Here is a 20,475-nt window from a genome sequence, read left to right as displayed (position 1 = left end):
AAAGAATTACAGAATCATAGCCAGCCAGAGAAAGGAGAAAAGGAAAGGGAATAAGAAAAAGACATGAAAATGTTCTAGGAAATGGTCAACAAGGGCTTTTTCCAGAATTACTGTATGGGTTTGAAACCTGACTCCTAGCAGCTCCATGGAATCATATATAAACTGAAAATAATAAATGTACCTGCTCATGGGGCCGTTGCCAAGACTCAATGAGCAACAGCAACTCAAGTGCCAAGAAAACTTTTTTATAAACAGGCATGGCAGGTAGTCAGGGCTCCGTAAAAGTTAGCTATAATCATTCCCTCTTGCCTATGAGCCCTACAAAAGCCAGGGCGTTATGGCTGCTGCTCTGTGCCATGATACTCCGGGTCCCATTTCTAACCCAGATCACCAATCAGCCTTCCAGAATTCCTTAGATTTACAACTAATTATCCCCTCCAGAAGCAAGCAGACCACTGACTCTCTGTTCATCAAAAGCCTCTTGGAACATCACCCACCCTAAACTTGGCTCTGGCCACCGCTTAAGAAGATCAGGTCACAGACCACCCACGTGGACCCTAGCAGCCTGCTTTTTTTTTTTTTTTTTTGCCTTCAACGATCCACTCACACATGTTCCCTGTTAGCACCACTCTTAAGGACATCCTCATAACAGGCCTGAGTTTAAGTCCTGACCCTTTGGCTCCACTGAAAGAAACACAGGGGAAGTGAGATCAGCTTGCTGTCACCTCTGCATATTTCTACTTGACAGCCAGCTCTTGTGCTACCTCTTTCCAAGTTCCTGAGACTTCCGATGCTGCATGCTCCTGGATACATCACCAAACACAATGCCCAAAAGGCCTTACCTTGGGGCTGCCCAACTGGACCTAAGTGGGGGCAGAGGAAGAGCTATGGTTTCCTTTTTCCTTGCTCACAAAACTCCCTTTTCTATAGCTTCAGTAGCACACTGTTTTCCAGACTCTGATCTCAACCATACAAACATTTCCCAGACTAATCTAAAGCCTATCTGGAGAAACCCCAACAAACTTCACGGAAAGTCCCAGTGTGGGAACCTTAACTCTTCAAGGGCACAACAAAGAAAGGGCATGATGCCAGCTGAGTTGCCCTGGAATCTGAGGAATAAAGCTAATCACCTTCTCCACATGACCTGAATAGTGCCCTGACTGCAGGAGTGGCTAGGCAGGGCCTAGAACAGAAGTAGCTTCCCTAATTGGGAGTCAGAAAAAAAAAAAAAATTGAGGCAAGTACACACGTAGTCAGCTCATAAAACCAAACTTCCCCAGAACACCAAAGCAAAGCTATAATTAGTGGAACTATACAGCTCCACTAATGCACAGACCTTTTGTGATGTCTTACCCTTGAAAACAATCCTTGGTATTCATTGCAACCTAATTTTGTCTGGACAGAAATGTGGGAAAGGGTGCCTCTCCCATGGTCCTGGAAGAAGCTACAGATGCCAATACTTTCCAAATACCACATGACATCACTCTAAAAGATAAACTGAGGGGCCCCTGGGCCAAGGAGCCTATACCTTGGGCTTGTTTGTGGGTCAGCACAGCTTCCGTCCGCTGCACATGTCTCTTCAGGAGCTGAGAGCTCCCAATCTGACTGGACTTCTGGGCAGAGGTCACTGTGGTCACTTTGGTCTTGGGACTTGAGGTGGGGCTGCTAGATACACTGGAAAGATCCTGGGTAGGGTGAGAAGGATAAGAGCTGAGCCAGATATTTGGATTTGACCACCAATTATCACGTCCCCCTGGAATTCCCTGGTCAGAAATCCTCCCCACTAGAACTCAAAGTACTACAGCACTGGGAAGGCAGACAAGCATCCCTAGCAAGTGAAGGAATCAACTCCACAGCTAACTTCCCTAGCAAAAGTGCTCCCTCCCTGCCTGCATCACCTCTGAGCCTGAGGGTGAGGCAGGCAGCTTGGCAGCTGGTGAGGCAGGCCGACTGCCCCGCTCAGGGACCTCAAAGCCCAAGTCTCTGCGGGCTGCATCCCGAGGCTTCTTCTTCTTCTCAGCATCCTGATCCCGAGGCTCAGAGCCCATATGCCCCTCGGCGCGAGTCAGCACTCCAGTCAGAAAGTCCACGATCTCATCCTAGTGTAAAGAGAGGCCCAGACTGCTAAGTCCTCAGTCTAGGGAACAGGAACCTCCCCGACAAGCTCAACTCAATTCAATTAACCCCAGCTTTGGCATCGGGTGTGCCGATCCCTCTCCATGCACACAGAGCCAGGCACAAACCCCAGCCTCAGCCAAAGACCAGCAGTACCCTGCACCCTGACACCTCTATGGGGTGGCACACTGGGGTAGTGTGTTCCCCCACTCCTCCAATAAACCCCTGCTCTGCTGATGCTACATACAGCTTTCCCTTTCTTCCCCTCCCTTTCTCCTTTTCTTTGCTTGATTTAGTTCTACCAGAAGCCCCACTGGATACTCCCACACCCTTCAGAGCCAAAGAAATTGGCCAATGAGATCAAGGCTAAAAGGCTACAGAAAGGCAAGCCTCACTGAGAAAAACACATTAAAACAACTGTGAAAAAATAAATAAATAAATAAAATAAAATAAAACAACTGTGTACCTGAATACATCTGTCCACCATGCTCTGAGTCAGCCCCTCTGATTTCTTCTTTGCTTTGCTTATTCTAAAAGACAGAGAGGAAGAAATACTTAAACATTCCATGGCATAATACGGGAGCAAGAATGGATTTCTCTTCTGTGTTTCTTCTTCTCTTCCTGGGCCCAGGAAGGAGGACTATGTTAGCCCTCTAGCAGGTATCACCACCTCTCTGAACCTTAGCTTCCACATCTGAAAAATGGGGAATCATAACACCTCACTCATTGACTTGTGGGGATTACAAAAATAATATATGTAATGAGATCAGTAGAAGAGGAGAGGTGGTCACAGGTTAGTTCTTTTTTTTTTTTTTTTTTTTTTTTTTTTAATTTTTATTTATTTGTGATAGGCACACAGTGAGAGAAAGAGAGGCAGAGACACAGGCAGAGGGAGAAGCAGGCTCCATGCACCGGGAGCCCGACGTGGGATTCGATCCCGGATCTCCAGGATCACGCCCTGGGCCAAAGGCAGGCGCCAAACCGCTGCGCCACCCAGGGATCCCCACAGGTTAGTTCTAAAGAGATAACAGTAACTGGCCATAGATGGCTGCACTCCCCTCTTTGGAAGCTATTTTTAAAACCCCTGGCTTTTTTTTTTTTTTTTTTTTAAGATTTTATTTATTTATTCATGAGAGACACAAAGAGAGAGAGGCAGAGACCTAGGCAGAGACCTAGGCAGAGGGAGAAGCAGGATCCATGCAGGGAGCCTGATGTGGGATTGGGGCCCGGAACTCCAGGTTCATGCCCTGGGCTGAAGGCAGACACTGAACTGCTAAGTCACCCAAGAGTCCCTAAAACCTCTGGCTTCTGACAGGGGGGTGGCAGTGGGTCTCAGCAGAGAAAAAAACAGGGCCCCAAGTGACAGGGTAGAGAAAAACATTCTGAGCTTCCAAATTCTGAGACCCCAATTTACTAGCTGTTGGCCTCTGACATTGTATAGCATCCTCATCTTACAGATGAGGCCAGCAAGTCCCAGAAGTTAAGCAGTTTTTAGCATGGTTCTTAGCAAAGCATCAAGACTAAATCGAGGTCTCCTAATTCTCAGGACAATACCCACGCACCTTGCAATCACGTTTCATAAGAAGCCTCACACTATAACTCCCACTAAGGTATTCTAACCTCTCATGTTCCCTCACTGCCACGCAACACACACACACACACACACACACACACACACACATACGAACACACACATATCTATCCTATAGATAAGAATGTCTGAATAACCAACAAAGACAATGTATTTACAAAAAAATATTGCCTTGAACACCGAAGAATTAGATTCTAGGCCCACAAAAAAATGGCCAAATAACAAAAACCAGGACTTCTCTAAACATCTTTGGCTAAGAAACTGACAAGATAGGTAGGAGCAGGTACTTGCTTTAAGCTCACTAGCTAAAGCACACAAATGAAATTAAGCTCTAAGATTGAGCATATTAAAACAAAACAAAACAAAACAAAACAAAACAAAACAAACAAAAAAACCACGAAGCCCAGGTGCCCGGGTGGCTCAGCGGGTTAAGCATCTGCCTTCGCTCTGGTCAAATGATCCCATGATCCTGGGATTGAGTCCTACATCAGAGTCCTTGCCAGCAGGGAGCCTGCTTTCTCCCCCTCTCCCTCTCTCTGCCTGCCACTCTCTCTGCTTGCTCTCTGTCAAATAAATAAACAAAATCTTTTTTAAAAAAGGAAGCCAACAAATGTCACCACCTATTTTTCAGTACATTTCACGAAATCATCATTAAAGACCCTACAGGCAGCCCGTCTTGTAAGGAGCCAGCAGCCATCTCAATGACCTAAGATGCCCATTCTAAACTCCAGCTGTTTTTATTCCATAATATATAAAAGGATGTTTAATACAAATGAAACCTATGTTCATATACATCTTCAGTAAGATACAAAATATAAAGAAATGCCTACTCCAGTGAAAGCACAATGACCAAAACTGCATTCACTATTTCAAATTATCTCCTTCCCACAGAGTAACTACTAACTGCAAACGGAGATATAGTAACTTGACAATGGAGAAACCTAGAAGATGCCACCTTCACACATAACACCAGTGATAAGACATATCAACAACATGTATCCCCAGGGAGGATTCACTGAGGGCTTATCATTTCTGGCATTTCTGCCAAAAATGCTATGCTCAACCTAATCACACACACACACACACACACACACACACACACACACACACACAAAAAGTCAAAAACCTAAATTGAGAGACAGCCTACAAAAAAACTGGCCAGAAGTCTTCAAAATGTCAAGATCATGAAAGACCTAGGAATATTACCAAACTCAAGGAGACAAGGCAACTAATAACAACATGTGATCCTGGATTGGATACTGGACAGAGAAAGGACATTAGTGGGGCAATTGATAGTATCTGTGTCTGTAGATTAGACAATACTATCATACAATGTTAATATCCTCATTTTGATAATATACTCTGATTATGTGAGATGTTAACATTTGGGAAATCTGAGTTAAAGGTACCTAAGAATTTTTTGTACTGTTTTTGCAACTTTTTAGAAATCTGAATTAGTTTAATATGTAAAATGGTTTCCCCTTTCAAAGAAGATTTAGTATCTAATTATATTACCACTTAATAGGCATTCCTCCAACACTACAATATGGCTCTCTCACAGTTCTGGGGAAGCTACACACCTGAGATTATCATCAGCTCCCCCAACCACCACCAAGCTGTTCTCAGCCCGAATCTTCTCTCGGAAATCCTCCATGGCTTCAGGATGACACTGTAAGGAATTCTGCCCAATGACAAAGAGGACTGGAGTCTTCATATCCAAGAGGGGATCATCCACATCCTGAAACATGTATAGTTTTTATAATCAGCCAGTTCCTATTCACTGAGCACTGACCAGGCAAGTCTGCTGAGGGGAGTCAGCTGGGCAACTATAGTCATTAAGCACCAATTTGTGCAATGCACACCCCCCCTTATTCTCACCAGCCACTGACCCAGTAATCAGCTGCACTCCATGCTTACCCCTCTGGGACCATCCACGGTAAGTAAAGGAAACCCAAGGCAGACAACCGCAGTGACATACTCCATCACTGACACCTAGAAATAATACAATAGTTTGTCTAAAGGTCAAATGACTTTACTGTAGCTACACCATACCCAGAGTCCAGAGGTGGTCCAGACTTATCAGCTAGTCCCCATCTCTTCCTCCCCAGTACTAATCCCCAGGAGAACCAGCCAGTGGCAGCAGTAAGATCATAAGACACAAGATGGAGCCCTGAGAGAACCCCAGCAGAGGGCTGAACCACAGGACGGGAAGTTCAATGCTTCCATCCTATTAATTCCTATACTTAAGTCCTCCTATTCACTTTTCTCTCCAGTGATAGCAAATGCAACCAGGAGAGCACAAATGTTGCTCTTATCCCTTAAATGAAGAAAATCTATTCCTTTTTAATTTAATGGTGAGCTCCTAGGCACCCCAAATTTGTTGGAGCAGTTGCTGACTGAATTCTGCTATTCCCAAGACCAGGGTGTAGAGGGAGGTAGCCTCCTTCCTCCAGTGGCCCTAGATGTCATACTTAACCACACCACATGAAGCAGTATAGGCTCCACTTACTTGATCCACTTGAGAATAGGGGCTTTGGACAGGTCAGGAACACTTATGCAAACTAATGTACATATAAATGTATGTAAAATAATTAAGAAAGGTTCCTTGAGGTCTTAGAAAGGAACAGAATATGAATACAACATCAAATTCCAAAACTATTAAAATTTATGCCTGCTAGTATCTTTTTTTAAGGTAGGAGAATAGTACATACATTTGGGAGTGGAAGAGGAATATTTTTTTTCAGAGATATATGCTGAAATATATACAAATGAAATGTTTGGGATTTTCTTTATTATTAAGACTCCAATTTTATTTTATTTTTCAAGACTTTATTTATTTATGAGAGAGAGAAAGAGCATGAGCAGGGGGAGGGGCAAGGGAGAGGGAGACACAGACTCCCCACTGAGTAGGAAGCCCAACTCAGGGCTTAATTCCAGGACCCTGGAATCATGACCTGAAGCAGAGGCAGACGCTTCATCAACTGAGCCACCCAGGCGCCCTATTTGGGATTTTCTTCAAAATAATTAGAGGAGAGAGAAAGTGGGCAGGGGTAAGATGAAAAAACCTGGCCATGAGTTAACTGCTGGTAAAGCTGGGTGAGGGGCCCATAGGCTTTATTTTACATCTGTTCTCCTTTTAGGTTTCTGCTTAAAATTTCCACAATAAAGTTAGAAAACAAAGTTAGTCTTTTATGCTTTAAAATGCCATTTATATAGGCAGATCATCTACCACAGTGTCTGGAACATAAAAAAGGACTTAATGGTAGCAATCAGCAGCAATAGCCTATTATTCTATCCCAAGACAACTTCCAAATGAGATGGGAATTACTTACGTGACAGGCCACCAAAGCTCCTGTATTCCAACCAATCAAGATAATAGGTTTGTGGGGGAAATGGCTGTGAATCTTTGAGGGAAGAGAAAGAAGACAGTAAGACAGGAGGACATAGCTGGGTGCAAAACAAGCCCAGCATGCTGGGCATGCCACAGTGAATTGAAACAAGGGCACTCTCACCTCCAATACTTTGCTTCTCACTGCCCCAATCATATGCTCGAGACACTGCAGAACTCCGACCCCACTACCATTGTTCAGCAGATGGGTGGCTACAGGGATGACCTAAAGGAAAGAAAGTGCCAGCCATGCCAGCAGAGATAAGTTTCTAATCTTCTCTCAATTCTCCTTAACCTACCCTAAATCCCTTCAACTTTAGATAAGCACCATTCAAATTAAAAACTAAGAGTGGGGGGATGCTCAACACTTAAGTCCATCCATTTGGACCCCCTCCCACATTCCGTCGCCTCAGTCCTTCAAGACTCTACTCCAACCAGGAGATAGTTCCTCTTATTCCCACACATACCTTGCCTAAGCAGGACAGCTGAGACTGCCAGAAGCGGTGGCGGCGTGAGGTGGGAAACACGGAGCTAGAAGGCCCGGAGGAGGCAATGAGAATGAGAGGAGAGCCAGGGAGTTTGCTCTAAGGAAGAAGAACCCCAACAGAGAACCAGTGAGAGAGAGGTGTTACTCCACAAAATCCTAAGCATCCCAATACCTTTCTTATTCCAAACAATGCTAATTTCCTTATGAAACTATGCTAAAGCACTATATACAACCAGTTATTAATGGGAAAAGTTATTTATTATCCTCTTACTAAGGTTCTGAGACTGAATTCTAAAAATTTCATGGGCCATAGTTAAATTCTGAGCTCCTCTGACTTACTGGTTTGTTATGAGAAAGCACTCCCACAGCAGGATCCCAGGGCCTCTTCAGCAAGAGGGACAAGGCCTCAGCTCCTGCAGCCCCAGTCTTTGTGTTAGATGACACAAGCATCCGGTCAATCAAAGTAGGGATCTAGAAGCAAAAGCAAAGATGCTTCCAGTGAGAAGCAGGAGACCTACCCACTAGCAGGAATTGGGTGGGAGGAAAGAACCCCATTATGAGTCACAGACAGACTTCAACTAAGCCTTTCAAACTTTACTTGGGGGCAAAAGTACAAATAAGGAGATAGTTGAAAAGTATGCCTCCCATCATTAAAGGTAAATGGGTACAATCCTTTAGAAAGAAATCTGGTGATATGTATCAAGAGACTTAAATTTAGTGCTATCCCCTTCCCAAAGGATTCTACTTCTCAGAACTTTTCCTAACAAAATATATCAAAAATGGGCAGCCCCGGTGGCGCAGTGGTTTAGCGCCGCCTGCAGCCCAGGGCGTGATCCTGGAGACCGTGGATCGAGTCCCACGTTGGGCTCCCTGCATAGAGCCTGCTTCTCCCTCAGCCTGTCTCTGCCTCTCTCTCTGTGTCTCTATGAATAAATAAATGACATCTTTAAAAAAAAAAAATCAAAAATATACACATGGGGCTTGGGGCGGGTAGGGGTGTGTGTAAAAGACAAATTAATTCTCAATAATGATTAAGGAGAAAAAATAACCTAAATATATCTATAAGAGAATGATTAAGCAAGTTATCCATGTAACTAGGTATTAAGGTTAATTTAAAATATTTAAAAGAATCTGTAATAACATAGGGAAATAACTTTGCTAAAATGTTAAAGAAAAATAGAAAACATAAAAATTACCTCTACTCAGAAAAAATGCTATTAGAAAATATGCCAAAATATTAATAGTTATCTTTATGGAGTTATGGACAGCTTTTTTCTTTTTAGATTTCTGTATTTTCTAATATCCTCAATGAACATCAGTTGATTTTATAAATTTTTTTTAAAAATCTGCATTTTCCTCTAGAGTATTGCCTTCAAGCTTTGACACTTTAAAGAAATCTGTTATTGTGCCCAAAATAATATTTCCTATGTACTGTGTGTACTGTGACTTATACCATATCCTATTTTTTACTAGAAAACGTGACCTCATAGATGTGTAAGTATAGGTTTTGGACATGCTGATGCTTACACTGAGAAGAAATATTTCTATGAAAAAAAAAGGAAGAAGAAATATTTCTGTGAATTCCATATTACCCACAAAAGGTCAAAGTGACCTAGGGGAAAGGAAAGATTTTCAAATGTTTAAAGGTAGTCTTCAGGGATCCCTGGGTGGCGCAGCGGTTTGGCGCCTGCCTTTGGCCCAGGGCGCCATCCTGGAGACCCGGGATCGAGTCCCACGTCGGGCTCCCGGTGCATGGAGCCTGCTTCTCCCTCTGCCTGTGTCTCTGCCTCTCTCTCTCTCTCTCTCTCTGTGACTATCATAAAAAAAAAAAAAAAAAAAAAAAAAAAAGGTAGTCTTCAGAAAAGCAAAAAAATTCTGAGAAAGTGGAGAATGAAAAGTACTATGGTGATGCAGGTTGTAAAGTCAGCCCATAGCTAATGCTATCCCCAACAGTGAAAATCTGAGAGCTTTTCCTCTAAGATCAGGAACAAGATAAGGATGCCCACTCTCACCACTTTTATGCAACACAGTAGTACTATTAGTCCTAGCTGGAGCAATTAGACAAGAAAAATAAAAGGAATCCAAATTAGAAAGGAAGAAGTAAAACTGACACTATTTGCAGATGACATATTCTATAGAGAAAATCCTAAAGACCTGACCAAAAAGCTTTTGGAACTAATAAACAAATTCAGCAAAGTTGCAGGATACAAAATCAATATATAAAAATCTGTTGCATTTCTGTACACTTGTATCAAACTAGCAGAAAGGGAAATTTAAAAGACAATCCTTCTTACAACTGGATCAAAAAGAAAAAATACCTAGGAATAAACTTAACCAAGGAAGTGAAAAACTATGCAATTAAAAATACAAGACATTAATGCAAGAAACTGAAGAAAACATAAATAATGGAAAGATATTCTGATATTCTGTGCTTATGGACTGGAAAAATACTGTTGGGGATCCCTGGGTGGCTCAGCAGTTTAGCACCTGCCTTCGGCCCAGGGCTTGATCCTGGAGACCCGGGATTGGGTTCCGCATCAGGCTCCCTGAATGGAGCCTGCTTCTTCCTCTGTGTCTCTGCCTCTCTCTGTGTGTCTGTCTCTCATGAATAAATAAATAAATCTTTAAAAAAAAAAAGGAAAAATACTGTTAAAAATGTCCAAACTGGGCAGCCAGGGTGGCTCAGCGGTTTAGTGCTGCCTTCAGCCCAGGGTGTGATCCTGGAGACCCGGGATCAAGTCCCATGTCAGACTCCCTGCATGGAGCCTGCTTCTCCCTCTGCCTGTATCTCTGCCTCTATCTCTCTGTGTCTCTCATGAACAAATAAATGGAATCTTTAAAAAAAAAAAAAAAATGTCCAAACTACCCAAAGCAATCTGCAGATTCAATGCATACCTATCAAAATTCCAATAGCATTTTTCACAGAAATAAAATAACATTAAGATTTGCATGGAACCACAAAAAAAAACCTGATTATCCAAAGCACGAGAAAGAACAAATCTGGAGGCATCACGCTCCCTGATTTCAGGCTATATTAACAACCTGCAGTAATCAAGAGTATTTTTATACATACACATAGATCAATGGAACAGAATAGAAAGCCCAGAAATAAAGTAACACATATATGGCATCTATGGTTAGTTAACTTATAATAGAGAAGCCAAGAATATAGAATGGCGAAATAAATGGTGTTGGGAAAACTAAACAGTCACATGCAAAAGAATGAAACTGGACCAGTACTTTACACCATACACAAAACTTAACTCAAAATGGATCAAAGACTTCAACATAAGACCTGAAACCATAAAATTTCTATAAGAAAACATAGGTAGTAAGCTCCTTGACATCTGTCTTAGTAATAAGTTTTTGAATCAGACACCCAAAGCAATGGCAACAAAAGCAAAGTAAACTATTGGGACTACATCAAACTAAAAAGCTTCTGCATAGCAAAGGAAACCATAACAAAATGAAAAGGCAACCTACTGAACAGGAGAAGATATCTACAAATATCCAATAAGGGGTTAATACCCAAATTATATAAAGAACTCTTACAACTCAACAGCAAAAAAAATAATCCAATCAAAATGAAGATCTGAATAGACATTTTTCCAAAGATGACATACCGATAGCCCACAGACACATGAAAAGATGCTCAACATCACTCATCATCAGGTAAATGCCAATCAAAACTACAGTGAGAAATCATCTTACCTCTGTTAGAATGGCTATTAGGAAAAAGACAAGAAATACCAAGTGCTGGCAAGGATGCGAGATAAGGGAACACTTGTGCACTCTTGGTGGGAATGTAAACTGGTGCAGCCACTATGGGAAACAGTATGCAAGTTCCTCAAAAAATTAAAAACAGAACTACAATATGATTCAGCAATTCTACTTCTGGGTATTTACCCAAAGAAAATAAAAATACGAACTCAAAAAGATATATGCATCCATCCCCATTTTCATTGCAGCATTATTTATAATAGACAAAAAATGAAAACAACCTAAGTTATTTGAATGGATAAAGAAAATGGGGTGTATGTACACACACACACACAATGGAGTATTATTCAGTCATAAAACTGAAAAGAAATCTTGACATTTACTACAACATGTATGGATCCTGAGGGCATTATGCTAAGTGAAATAAGTTAGACACAGAAAGACACTGCATGATCTCACTTATATGTAGAATCTAAACTAAAAAAATAAAACAACAGCAACAAACTCACAGATATAGATAATAGATTGGTGGCTGCCAGAGGCAGGGGACTGGAGGTGGACAAACTAGGTCAAGGGTATCCAAAGGTACAATCTTACCATTTTAAAATAAGTAAGTCATGGAGATATGATATTCAGCATAGTGACTATAGTTAATATTGTATTGCCTATTTTTTTTAAGATTTTATTTTATTTATTTATTCATGAGAGACAGAGAAAGAGAGGCAAAGACACAGGCAGAGGGAGAAGCAGGCTCCATGCAGGGAGCCCGACTCAGGACCCAATCCTGGGACTCCAGGATCACGACCTGAGCCGAAGGCAGCGCTAAACCACTAAGCCACCTAGGCTGCCCTGTACTGCCTATTTGAAAGTTGCTGAGAATAGATCTTAAAAGTTCTCATCACAAGAAAAAAATTTGTTAACTATGCACAATGACACATGTTAACTAGACTCATTGTGGTGATCATTTTGGAATATATACAAATATCAAGTCATGTTGTACAGCTGAAACTAATAAAATGCTATATATCAAAAAGTTCAGGGATCCCTGGGTGGCGCAGCAGTTTGGCGCCTGCCTTTGGCCCAGGGCGCGATCCTGGAGACCCGGGATCGAATCCCACATCAGGCCTCCCGGTGCATGGAGCCTGCTTCTCCCTCTGCCTATGTCTCTGCCTCTCTCTCTCTGTGACTATCATAAATAAATAAAAAATTTAAAAAAAAAAAAAAGTTCAAAGACAATACAAGAAAATAAGCTGCCCAGGCAATGACAAGAATGGACAGTAATACTATTTTAAAAAGAACAAGACTAAAACGATTTCTCCCTGAGAAATTAAGGGGGAATATATCATCAGACTACCTCAGCTTAATTCAGGAAACAAATGTTCATGCCACAGCTGCTGTTACAAGGCACCAGGCTTATAATCTATGAGGGGTAAGGAAGACAGACACACAAATAACAAAAGAGGCTATTAATAAGTGCCAGAAAGAAAGAGAAACCCCACACTGCTGATTCAAACCATCTGACAGAGGAGGAGAAAGTCAAGAGGCAATTTTCCTCTGAAGATGCAGCATGTGAAATGAGATGTGCTCTGCAGAATTCCAAGAGAACATGGGGAAAATGCTTTCCAATCAGACACTAGACACTAGAAAGAAGCAAGACTGTAGGGCTTATTCTTTGCAACTTATTCTGTAACTACAAGCCACTCAACACCTTGAGTAAGAGAATCTGATCTGAATTAGACTTCAAAAGCTTTTATCTGGCAGCAGAGTACAACTCTGAAACAACAAAGTCTTGAAACTCACTTTCCGCCAATACAGACTACTTAGAAATAATTAATCAATACCAACTTCTCTGCTTGGAGCTGGTAAACCAAGCCTCACTGGTCTTTCCAACACTGCATTCACTCTCAACAAAAAATTAAGAGGCTAGGGTGTATACCCTCTCTGCTCCCTTCACAATGGCTCTAATGCTGAAAGTAGCTGGCCCAAGAGCATGATCCCATTCACCTTCATTTCCATCCAACAGGTACAATTAAAAGGAAGTAAAAGACCTTTACTTTAAAAATTGTTAAGACATTAAAAAAAGAAATTAAAAATGACACAAGAAAATGGATATTCTATGCTTATGGATTAGCAAATTTAACATTGTTAAATGTCCATACTACCAAAAGCAATCTATAGATTCAACTCAATCCATATCAAAATCCCAATAGCATTTTTCAGAGAACTAGAACAAATAATCCTAAAATTTGTATAAAACCACAAAAGAGGGACGCCTAGGTGGCTCAATGGTTTAGCACCTGCCTTTGGCCCAGGGCGTGATCCTGGAGTTCCAGAATCGAGTCCCATATTAGGCTCCCTGCATGAAGCCTGCCTCTCCCTCTGCCTGTGTCTCTGCCTCTCTCATGAATAAATAAACAAAATCTTTAACAAATAAATAAAACCACAAAAGACCACAAATAGCCAAAGCAATCTTGAGAAAGAACATCAAAGCTGGAGGTATCACGTCCCAGAATTCAAGATATACTACAAAGCTATAATAATCCAAACACCATGGTATTAACACAAAAACAGACACATAGATCAATGGAACAGAATGGAGAACCCAGCAACAAACCTACACTTACACGGTCAATTAATCTATGACAAAGGAGACAAGAATGGGGAGAAGACAGCCTCTTTAATAAGGAAATGGTAGGGCCGCCTGGGTGGCTCAGCAGTTGAGCGTCTGCCTTGGGCTCAGGGCGTGATCCTGGAATCCCAGGATCGAGTCCCACATCGGGTTTCCTGTGTGGAGTCTGCTTCTCCCTCTGCCTGTGTCTCTGCCTCTCTCTTTGTGTCTCTCATGAATGTATAAATAAAATCTTAAAAAAAAAAAAAAAAAAGAAATGATGTTGGGAAAACTGGACAGCTACATGCCAAAGAATGAAATTGGACCACTTTCTTATACCATACACAAAAATAAACTCAAAATGGATTATAGACCTGAATGTGAGATCTGAAACCATAAAACTCCTAAAAGAAAATATAGGCAGTAACCTCTTGGACATTGGTCTTAGGCAACATATTTACAGGTACGCCCCTAGGGCAAAGGAAACAAAAGGAAAATAAACTATTGGGACTACACAAAATAAAAAGGTCTTGCACAGCAAAGGAAACCATCAACAAAATGAAAAGGCAATCTCTTGAATGGCAGAAGATATTTGCAAATGATATATCTGATAAGGAGTTAATATCCAAAATATGTTAAGAACTTATGCCACTTAACAACAAAATAATCCAATTTAAAAAATGGGCAGAGGACCTAATAGACACTTTTCCAGAGGGCATATAGATCGCCAACTGACACATAAAAAAACGTTCAACATCACTAACCACAAGAGAAATGCAAATCAGGGGATCCCTGGGTGGCTCAGCGGTTTAGCGCCTGCCTTTGGCCCAGGGCGCGATCCTGGAGTCCCAGGATCAAGTCCCACGTCAGGCTCCCGGCATGGAGCCTGCTTCTCCCTCCTCCTGTGTCTCTGCCTCTCTCTCTCTCTATGTCTATCATAAATAAATAAATAAATCTTTAAAAAAAAGAGAGAGAAATGCAAATCAAAACCACAAAGAGTTACCACTTTATACCAGTAAAGATAAGAAATAACAAGTGCCAGCAAGGATGTGGAAATAAGGGAACCCTTGTGCACTCTTGCTGGGAATGTAAATTGGTGCAACCACTGGGGAAAACAGTATGGAGGTTCCTCAAAAAATTAAAAATAGAATTACCTTTTGATCCAGTAATTCACTACTGGGCATTTACCCAAAGAAAATGAAAACACTAATTTGAAAAGATATATGCACTCTATGTTCACTGCAGCATTATTTATAATAGCCAAGATACGGAAGCTACCAAGTGTCCATCCATAGATGAATGGGTAAAGATTACGTGGTTTATATACACAATAGAATACTACTCCCACCATAAAAAAGAATGAGATCATGCCATCTGCAAAAACATGGATGGATCTAAAGGATATTATGCTAAGTGAGGTAAGTCAAGGAAAGACAAATACCATATGACTCCATTTCCATGTGGAATCTAAAAAATAAAACAAGTAAACAAACTAAAAAACAGAAACAGATTCATAAATACAAAGAACAAACTAGTGGTTGCCAGAAGAAAGAGGGTTGGGGGGATGGGTGAAATAAGTGAAGAGGATTAAGAGATACAAACTTCTAATAATGTCACAGAGATGAAAAGTACAGCATAGGGAACAGTTAATAATATTGTAATAACATTATCTAGTGATAGATGGTGACTACGCTTACTATGGTGAGCAAGGAGTAATGTAGAGAACTGTCAAATCACTATATTATACACCTGAAAGTAATAAAACACTGTATCTCAACTATACTTAAATAATAAAAATTAAAAATAAATTTAAAAAAATTTAGCGATAAACAACCAAAGTATTCATTGTGAACTTGATAATCTAAGAAAACAAGAGTCTGTCAGTAGAGGAACCACTCCTGAGAGCACAGCCTAGAGTGGACAGTGCTGGAAATCTTCCCACCCCACAGCCCTGTACTCGGTGAACACCTAAGTCTGCTTCTGTCCTCATTTTCAACATGTCTCCCTGGTAAACCCTTCACCTTCCCCATGATAATTCAATTCTTTTCTCACCTCACCTCAGAGGTGACTCAAACCACAAGCTGTAGGGCTGGAGAGGCTAAAAGTACATTTTGGTTTTCAGGCCTCACACTTCATCCTGGAGACAGCAGGGCTAAAGACGTTTACACCAGACAAAACGTAAAATGATACCATGTCTCCTATTTTTAATAGCAAAGCAAACCTGTTAGCTTCAGTCATGTCCTCCAGGCTGACCAGGCAGTGACCTTGCCCAACCCCACTTTCTGAACCTACAGCAGAGGCTGGCCAACCTAGGACAAGGCGCAGATGCCAGTCATAACCTTACCTTCCCTTTGAGTGTCTGCAAAGCATCTAGGTAGGCGGCCAGCATGGGCAGACTCAACGTCTCCACCAGGGTGGTATGCAGCCACTGGATCAGCTTGGTGTCCCAGCTCACACTTGCCAGAGCCTGCCGCACTCTCCTCGCACACTTGTCCACAGCAACACGGCGCAGCACTGGCTCATTGCAAGCCTAGAAGATGTAAGTGAAGTGGTAATACATGAAGGCCACCTTGTTAATAACTGGGGCAGGTGGCAAGGGAACAACGAGTTAGTCAGCCAGTAAGGCTAAACTAGGGAGGGAACACCATGGGGTCATTTTCTGGAGTCTTACCCCTTCATTGGCCAATCGGGCAAGGCGGTCAGACTGCAGGGCTTTGAGGATCTTGTTAAATAGCTTGTTCTGGGCCATTGTCCAACCAGTCCTATAAGAGAAACTCAGAGGAATTAAAGTCAAACATCCGGACACTCCTCATGCATGTACATTGTACAAAGATGTTTTCTGTCCACAATATGAAACAATATAACTCAAAGCAGCTTAATGCAAGACCACTGAGCTAAAGCACAACACCTAGATTTTGGTCCCAATCCTGTCCATAAGTCACTTGAGCATACATTTGTATTAATATATACACAAGTCAAAACCAGTTATGAATGAAGTTTTTTACAGTGCTAGCAAAGCTAATTATTTATCTAGAGGCTAAAATAATCCATTAATAAAAAATAGCATGGTACCACTGCACAGATGTATTTGAATTTTACAAGTTTAATATTTCACATAAAAAGACAGGATAAACAAGCATTTCAATGTACTAAAACCTCAGACTAAGAGGCCTATTTAAATTACATTTAAGAATATAAACAGGAATATAACAAATGAAGCTTTTCCCTAATACTGCATCCCATACTACTACTCTCCCTTTTCCATGTATTATTTTTTATATTTTTCTGTATACTACACAATTAACAAATTTCCTTTTGAATGCTCTGTTCCATATAAGTTAACACTGTACCATCCCCTCATGACACTGGCATACACACTTCTACTTTGATTAGGGAAGGCTTTGTGTATCCTCCTCCAATTCAGCAGTAAACATCCACAATTAGAAACTAGTTCTACCGCTTTTGTTCCCACCTCATCACACCTAGTACAGTGCAAGGAGCTTATTTAAGTCTCCCCTCAGCCCACTCCTGGCAATCTTAACGACTCTAATACTCCAACTCTGGACAGTAACCTTTCTAAAGAGACTAAGAAAAGGTAATAGAATATGCTCAATTAATATATGTTTATCAACTCTCCCTACCACACACACACACAAAGCTAGTGATTAAGTTACCTTTAAAAAAACAATTTATGTGGATGCCAGACCCAAATGAGAACCTGGAATGAGATCATAGTAGCATTTCAATCAGTAAGGTTAAAGTAAATAGGGCTGAGACAACCACTACCCAATTGGAAAAAGAAAATCTGGACCCCTACGCATCACTCTTTACAGCAAAATAAATTCTAAGTAGAAAAGTTAAATATGAAAAAATAGTTACTAATAGGAAAAAGTGGTAAATACATACATACATATATATATATATATATATATATATATATATACATATCCCAGAGTGAGTAAAACTTTTCTAAATATGACGTAAGACCTAAAAGCCATAAAAAAAAAGATAAATGTTAAAGATACAAAGATAGGGAGGGCTAGGGCCTAGGTGGCTCAGGTTATGATCCCAGGGTCCTGGGATTGAGACCTGCATGGGCTCCCTGCCTAGCAGGGTGCCTGCTTCTCCTTTTCCTCCCTACTTGTACTCTCTCACTATCTGTCTCTTTCTCTCAAATAAATAAAACCTTTAAAAAAATAAAGATATGAAGATAAAAATTTCAAACTTCTACAAAGGAAAAAACTAAACTATTATAAAGTCAAAACACAATGGAAAAATAACTGTCATTTCATCGAAATAGAAAAAGTCACCAGAAAATTAGTGAGAAAATGATAAAATATTCAAAACAAAAACAATGGGCAAAGAACATGAAAAGGCAATTCACACAAAAAAATTAGTCAACTCCCTCCAAAATCAAACATGCAAATGAAAATCATAAAACATTATTTTTCACCTATCAAATGGGTAAAATTAATTTAATACTCTGTACTGTGAGAGTATAGGAAAACAGGTCCCTCCATACTTTGTTGATGGAAATATAAATTAGTACAATCTTTTGGAAAGTCAATTTGGAAAATCAATTCTGGGGAAAAAAAATCAATCAAAATAACCTAAGGCAGATCATGTCACTCTGCTCAAAGGCCTTTCATGGCTCTACTTCAATAAGTTACAAGCATGTCCCTCCTTGCAGTGGCCTATCTGGACCCTACTGCCTCTCTAACCTGATCATCCATGACTGCCCCTGACTCCCTGAACTTCACCACATTGCCCCACCCTACCTGACACACATACCCTATATGCTTCCACAACACAGACTAGGCCCTGGCCATCCATTCCTTCTACCTGAGACCATGGCTCCCTCTCCAATCTCTTTCAGGTCGCTGCTGAAACATTCATTACCTTCTACTGAGGCTTCTCCTGACTCACTCTTATTTAAAACTACCAATACCCAGATTCCTTAGTCCCCTTTCCAGCCGTGTGACCACCTCCTACTCTACCCATTTTACTTCTTTGTTTAGTGTGTCTCCCTTTGCTACAAAGTAAAGTGCAACATGGCAGGGATTTTTGTTGGTTTTAAGTGTTATATCCCCAGAATGTAAAACCGTGCCTAGCACACAAAAGACACTTGAACATCTGCTGAAGAATAAATAAATGGATGAACTGTAAGCATTATGCATACTATATTCCAAGTCCTGTAAACGGCTGAGTGCAGACTCCAACCCTTATACTCCGTACCACAATAAGCACTGAGCAGGAGAGAATGCTGAAACATGATCCAGGCTCAACTGTAAACTTAGCCCTTCACCGTGCCTGGGTGGGCAAACTGAGGGAAGCTACTTGAAACACCTTCAACAATCTCAACTTCTCTTATAACAGACTAGTATCCTTCCCATCATACACCACCAGCAAGATACCCTCTTTTTTACAGGTCATCTAAGAATACGAGGAACATGGCCAGTAAATATGCAGATGGAAGACAAATTACCCTGTTATTCACTTTCTGCAACTATCCTACTGTCCTTAGAAAGAGTAAATACCCTCTAGAAAGGGACAAAGTTAACAGGCCTTCATTTCCTCTGTAAAATAAAATCTCTCCCTATTACATCTCCAGTTTCACAACTGACTACAGTTACACAATCCAAGAGAATACTACCTAGGAGTCCAGACTAACCAGGTCTGCAATAAAGAACCGGCTATGTGTCCTCAGTCTCCTTGACTATAGAATAGATGTGGACGACATGGCCTCCAAGGTGGCTTCCAGCACCAAAAACTCAGGTAGTTATGATTACCGACGGGAACAGAAGTTGTAAGAGAGCAGCTGGAGTCCACGATGGAGAATTCAGAAGCAGCCTCTATCTTCAGTAACTATCCTTGCTACAGCTGAATCCCTTAACCCCCCAAGCCTCCTGCCTTTTCATAACCCCTTTGTGAGGTACTAAAGGCAGACTTAGGTTTTGTGGAATTGTCCTTTTTCTTATTTTCCTCTCATTCTCTTGGTTTAATTCCTGGTATTTCATCGGGATTTAGTCAGTTTTTGTTATGGTTTGGTATTTCAGAGATTTCTGACTTGAGAGGTGGGGAGAAGCTTCAACTCAACATCGGGACTCCGGATACCTTGGGATCAGCTGCTTGTAGGGACAAGCAGCTCCAGCCTATTGGTTTTCAATCTCATTTGCCTTCACATTACTTAAATACACAACACATGGACATGAATAGTCGCTTTCTCAAGTATACCGATTCTCAGGTGGGCTTGGAAATCCAAGGATCTATTTCCATATTAACACACCTCTTTGTTTTTAATGGCTGGTTCTACCCTACTGGTGGGCATTTAGGTTGTGTCTCTTTTATTGCTTTATAAACAGTTGCAGTGACCACCCTTCCTTTCCCCACCATACACACATCTGTCTACATCTTTACACGGGCATGCAAGTATCTCTGTAGAATAAATTTCTTGAAGTGAAAATGAAAGATCAAAAGCTATCTGTGTCGAAAATGTCTAATTTCCAGTTCTGTGAAAATAGTATGAATAAAGAAACTGCAACACCTCAAAAGTGTTATTACACTGT

General features: G+C 41.1%; 1 protein-coding gene across 14 annotated transcripts in view; it reads right to left on the bottom strand.

Annotated features, from left to right (window-relative positions):
• KANSL3 (KAT8 regulatory NSL complex subunit 3) overlaps positions 1-20,475 on the bottom strand; it is a 43,779-nt gene that overhangs the window by 13,379 nt on the left and 9,925 nt on the right. For 12 of the 14 annotated variants that reach the window (XR_004803033.2, XR_007413592.1, XM_025465004.3 and 9 more), the window contains 11 exons: positions 16,581-16,671; positions 16,254-16,439; positions 7,921-8,052; positions 7,562-7,678; positions 7,219-7,320; positions 7,039-7,110; positions 5,624-5,698; positions 5,287-5,444; positions 2,582-2,645; positions 1,899-2,099; positions 1,529-1,685 (listed from right to left, as the gene is read on the bottom strand). Coding sequence is in view for 12 of the 14 variants with exons in the window: in XM_025465004.3 (XP_025320789.1) it covers positions 1,529-1,685; positions 1,899-2,099; positions 2,582-2,645; positions 5,287-5,444; positions 5,624-5,698; positions 7,039-7,110; positions 7,219-7,320; positions 7,562-7,678; positions 7,921-8,052; positions 16,254-16,439; positions 16,581-16,671 (1,355 nt within the window). In the remaining 2 variants the exon portion in view is untranslated. Of the gene's footprint in view, positions 1-1,528; positions 1,686-1,898; positions 2,100-2,581; positions 2,646-5,286; positions 5,445-5,623; positions 5,699-7,038; positions 7,111-7,218; positions 7,321-7,561; positions 7,679-7,920; positions 8,053-16,253; positions 16,440-16,580; positions 16,672-17,583; positions 17,628-20,475 lie in introns of all 14 variants that reach the window. The other 2 variants (XM_049115481.1, XM_025465094.3) reach the window with 1 other exon arrangement.

This window comes from Canis lupus, chromosome 10, assembly GCF_003254725.2.
Source record: "Canis lupus dingo isolate Sandy chromosome 10, ASM325472v2, whole genome shotgun sequence".
Taxonomy (NCBI): Eukaryota; Metazoa; Chordata; class Mammalia; order Carnivora; family Canidae; genus Canis; species Canis lupus.
This window is presented reverse-complemented; position numbering and strand designations above follow the sequence as displayed.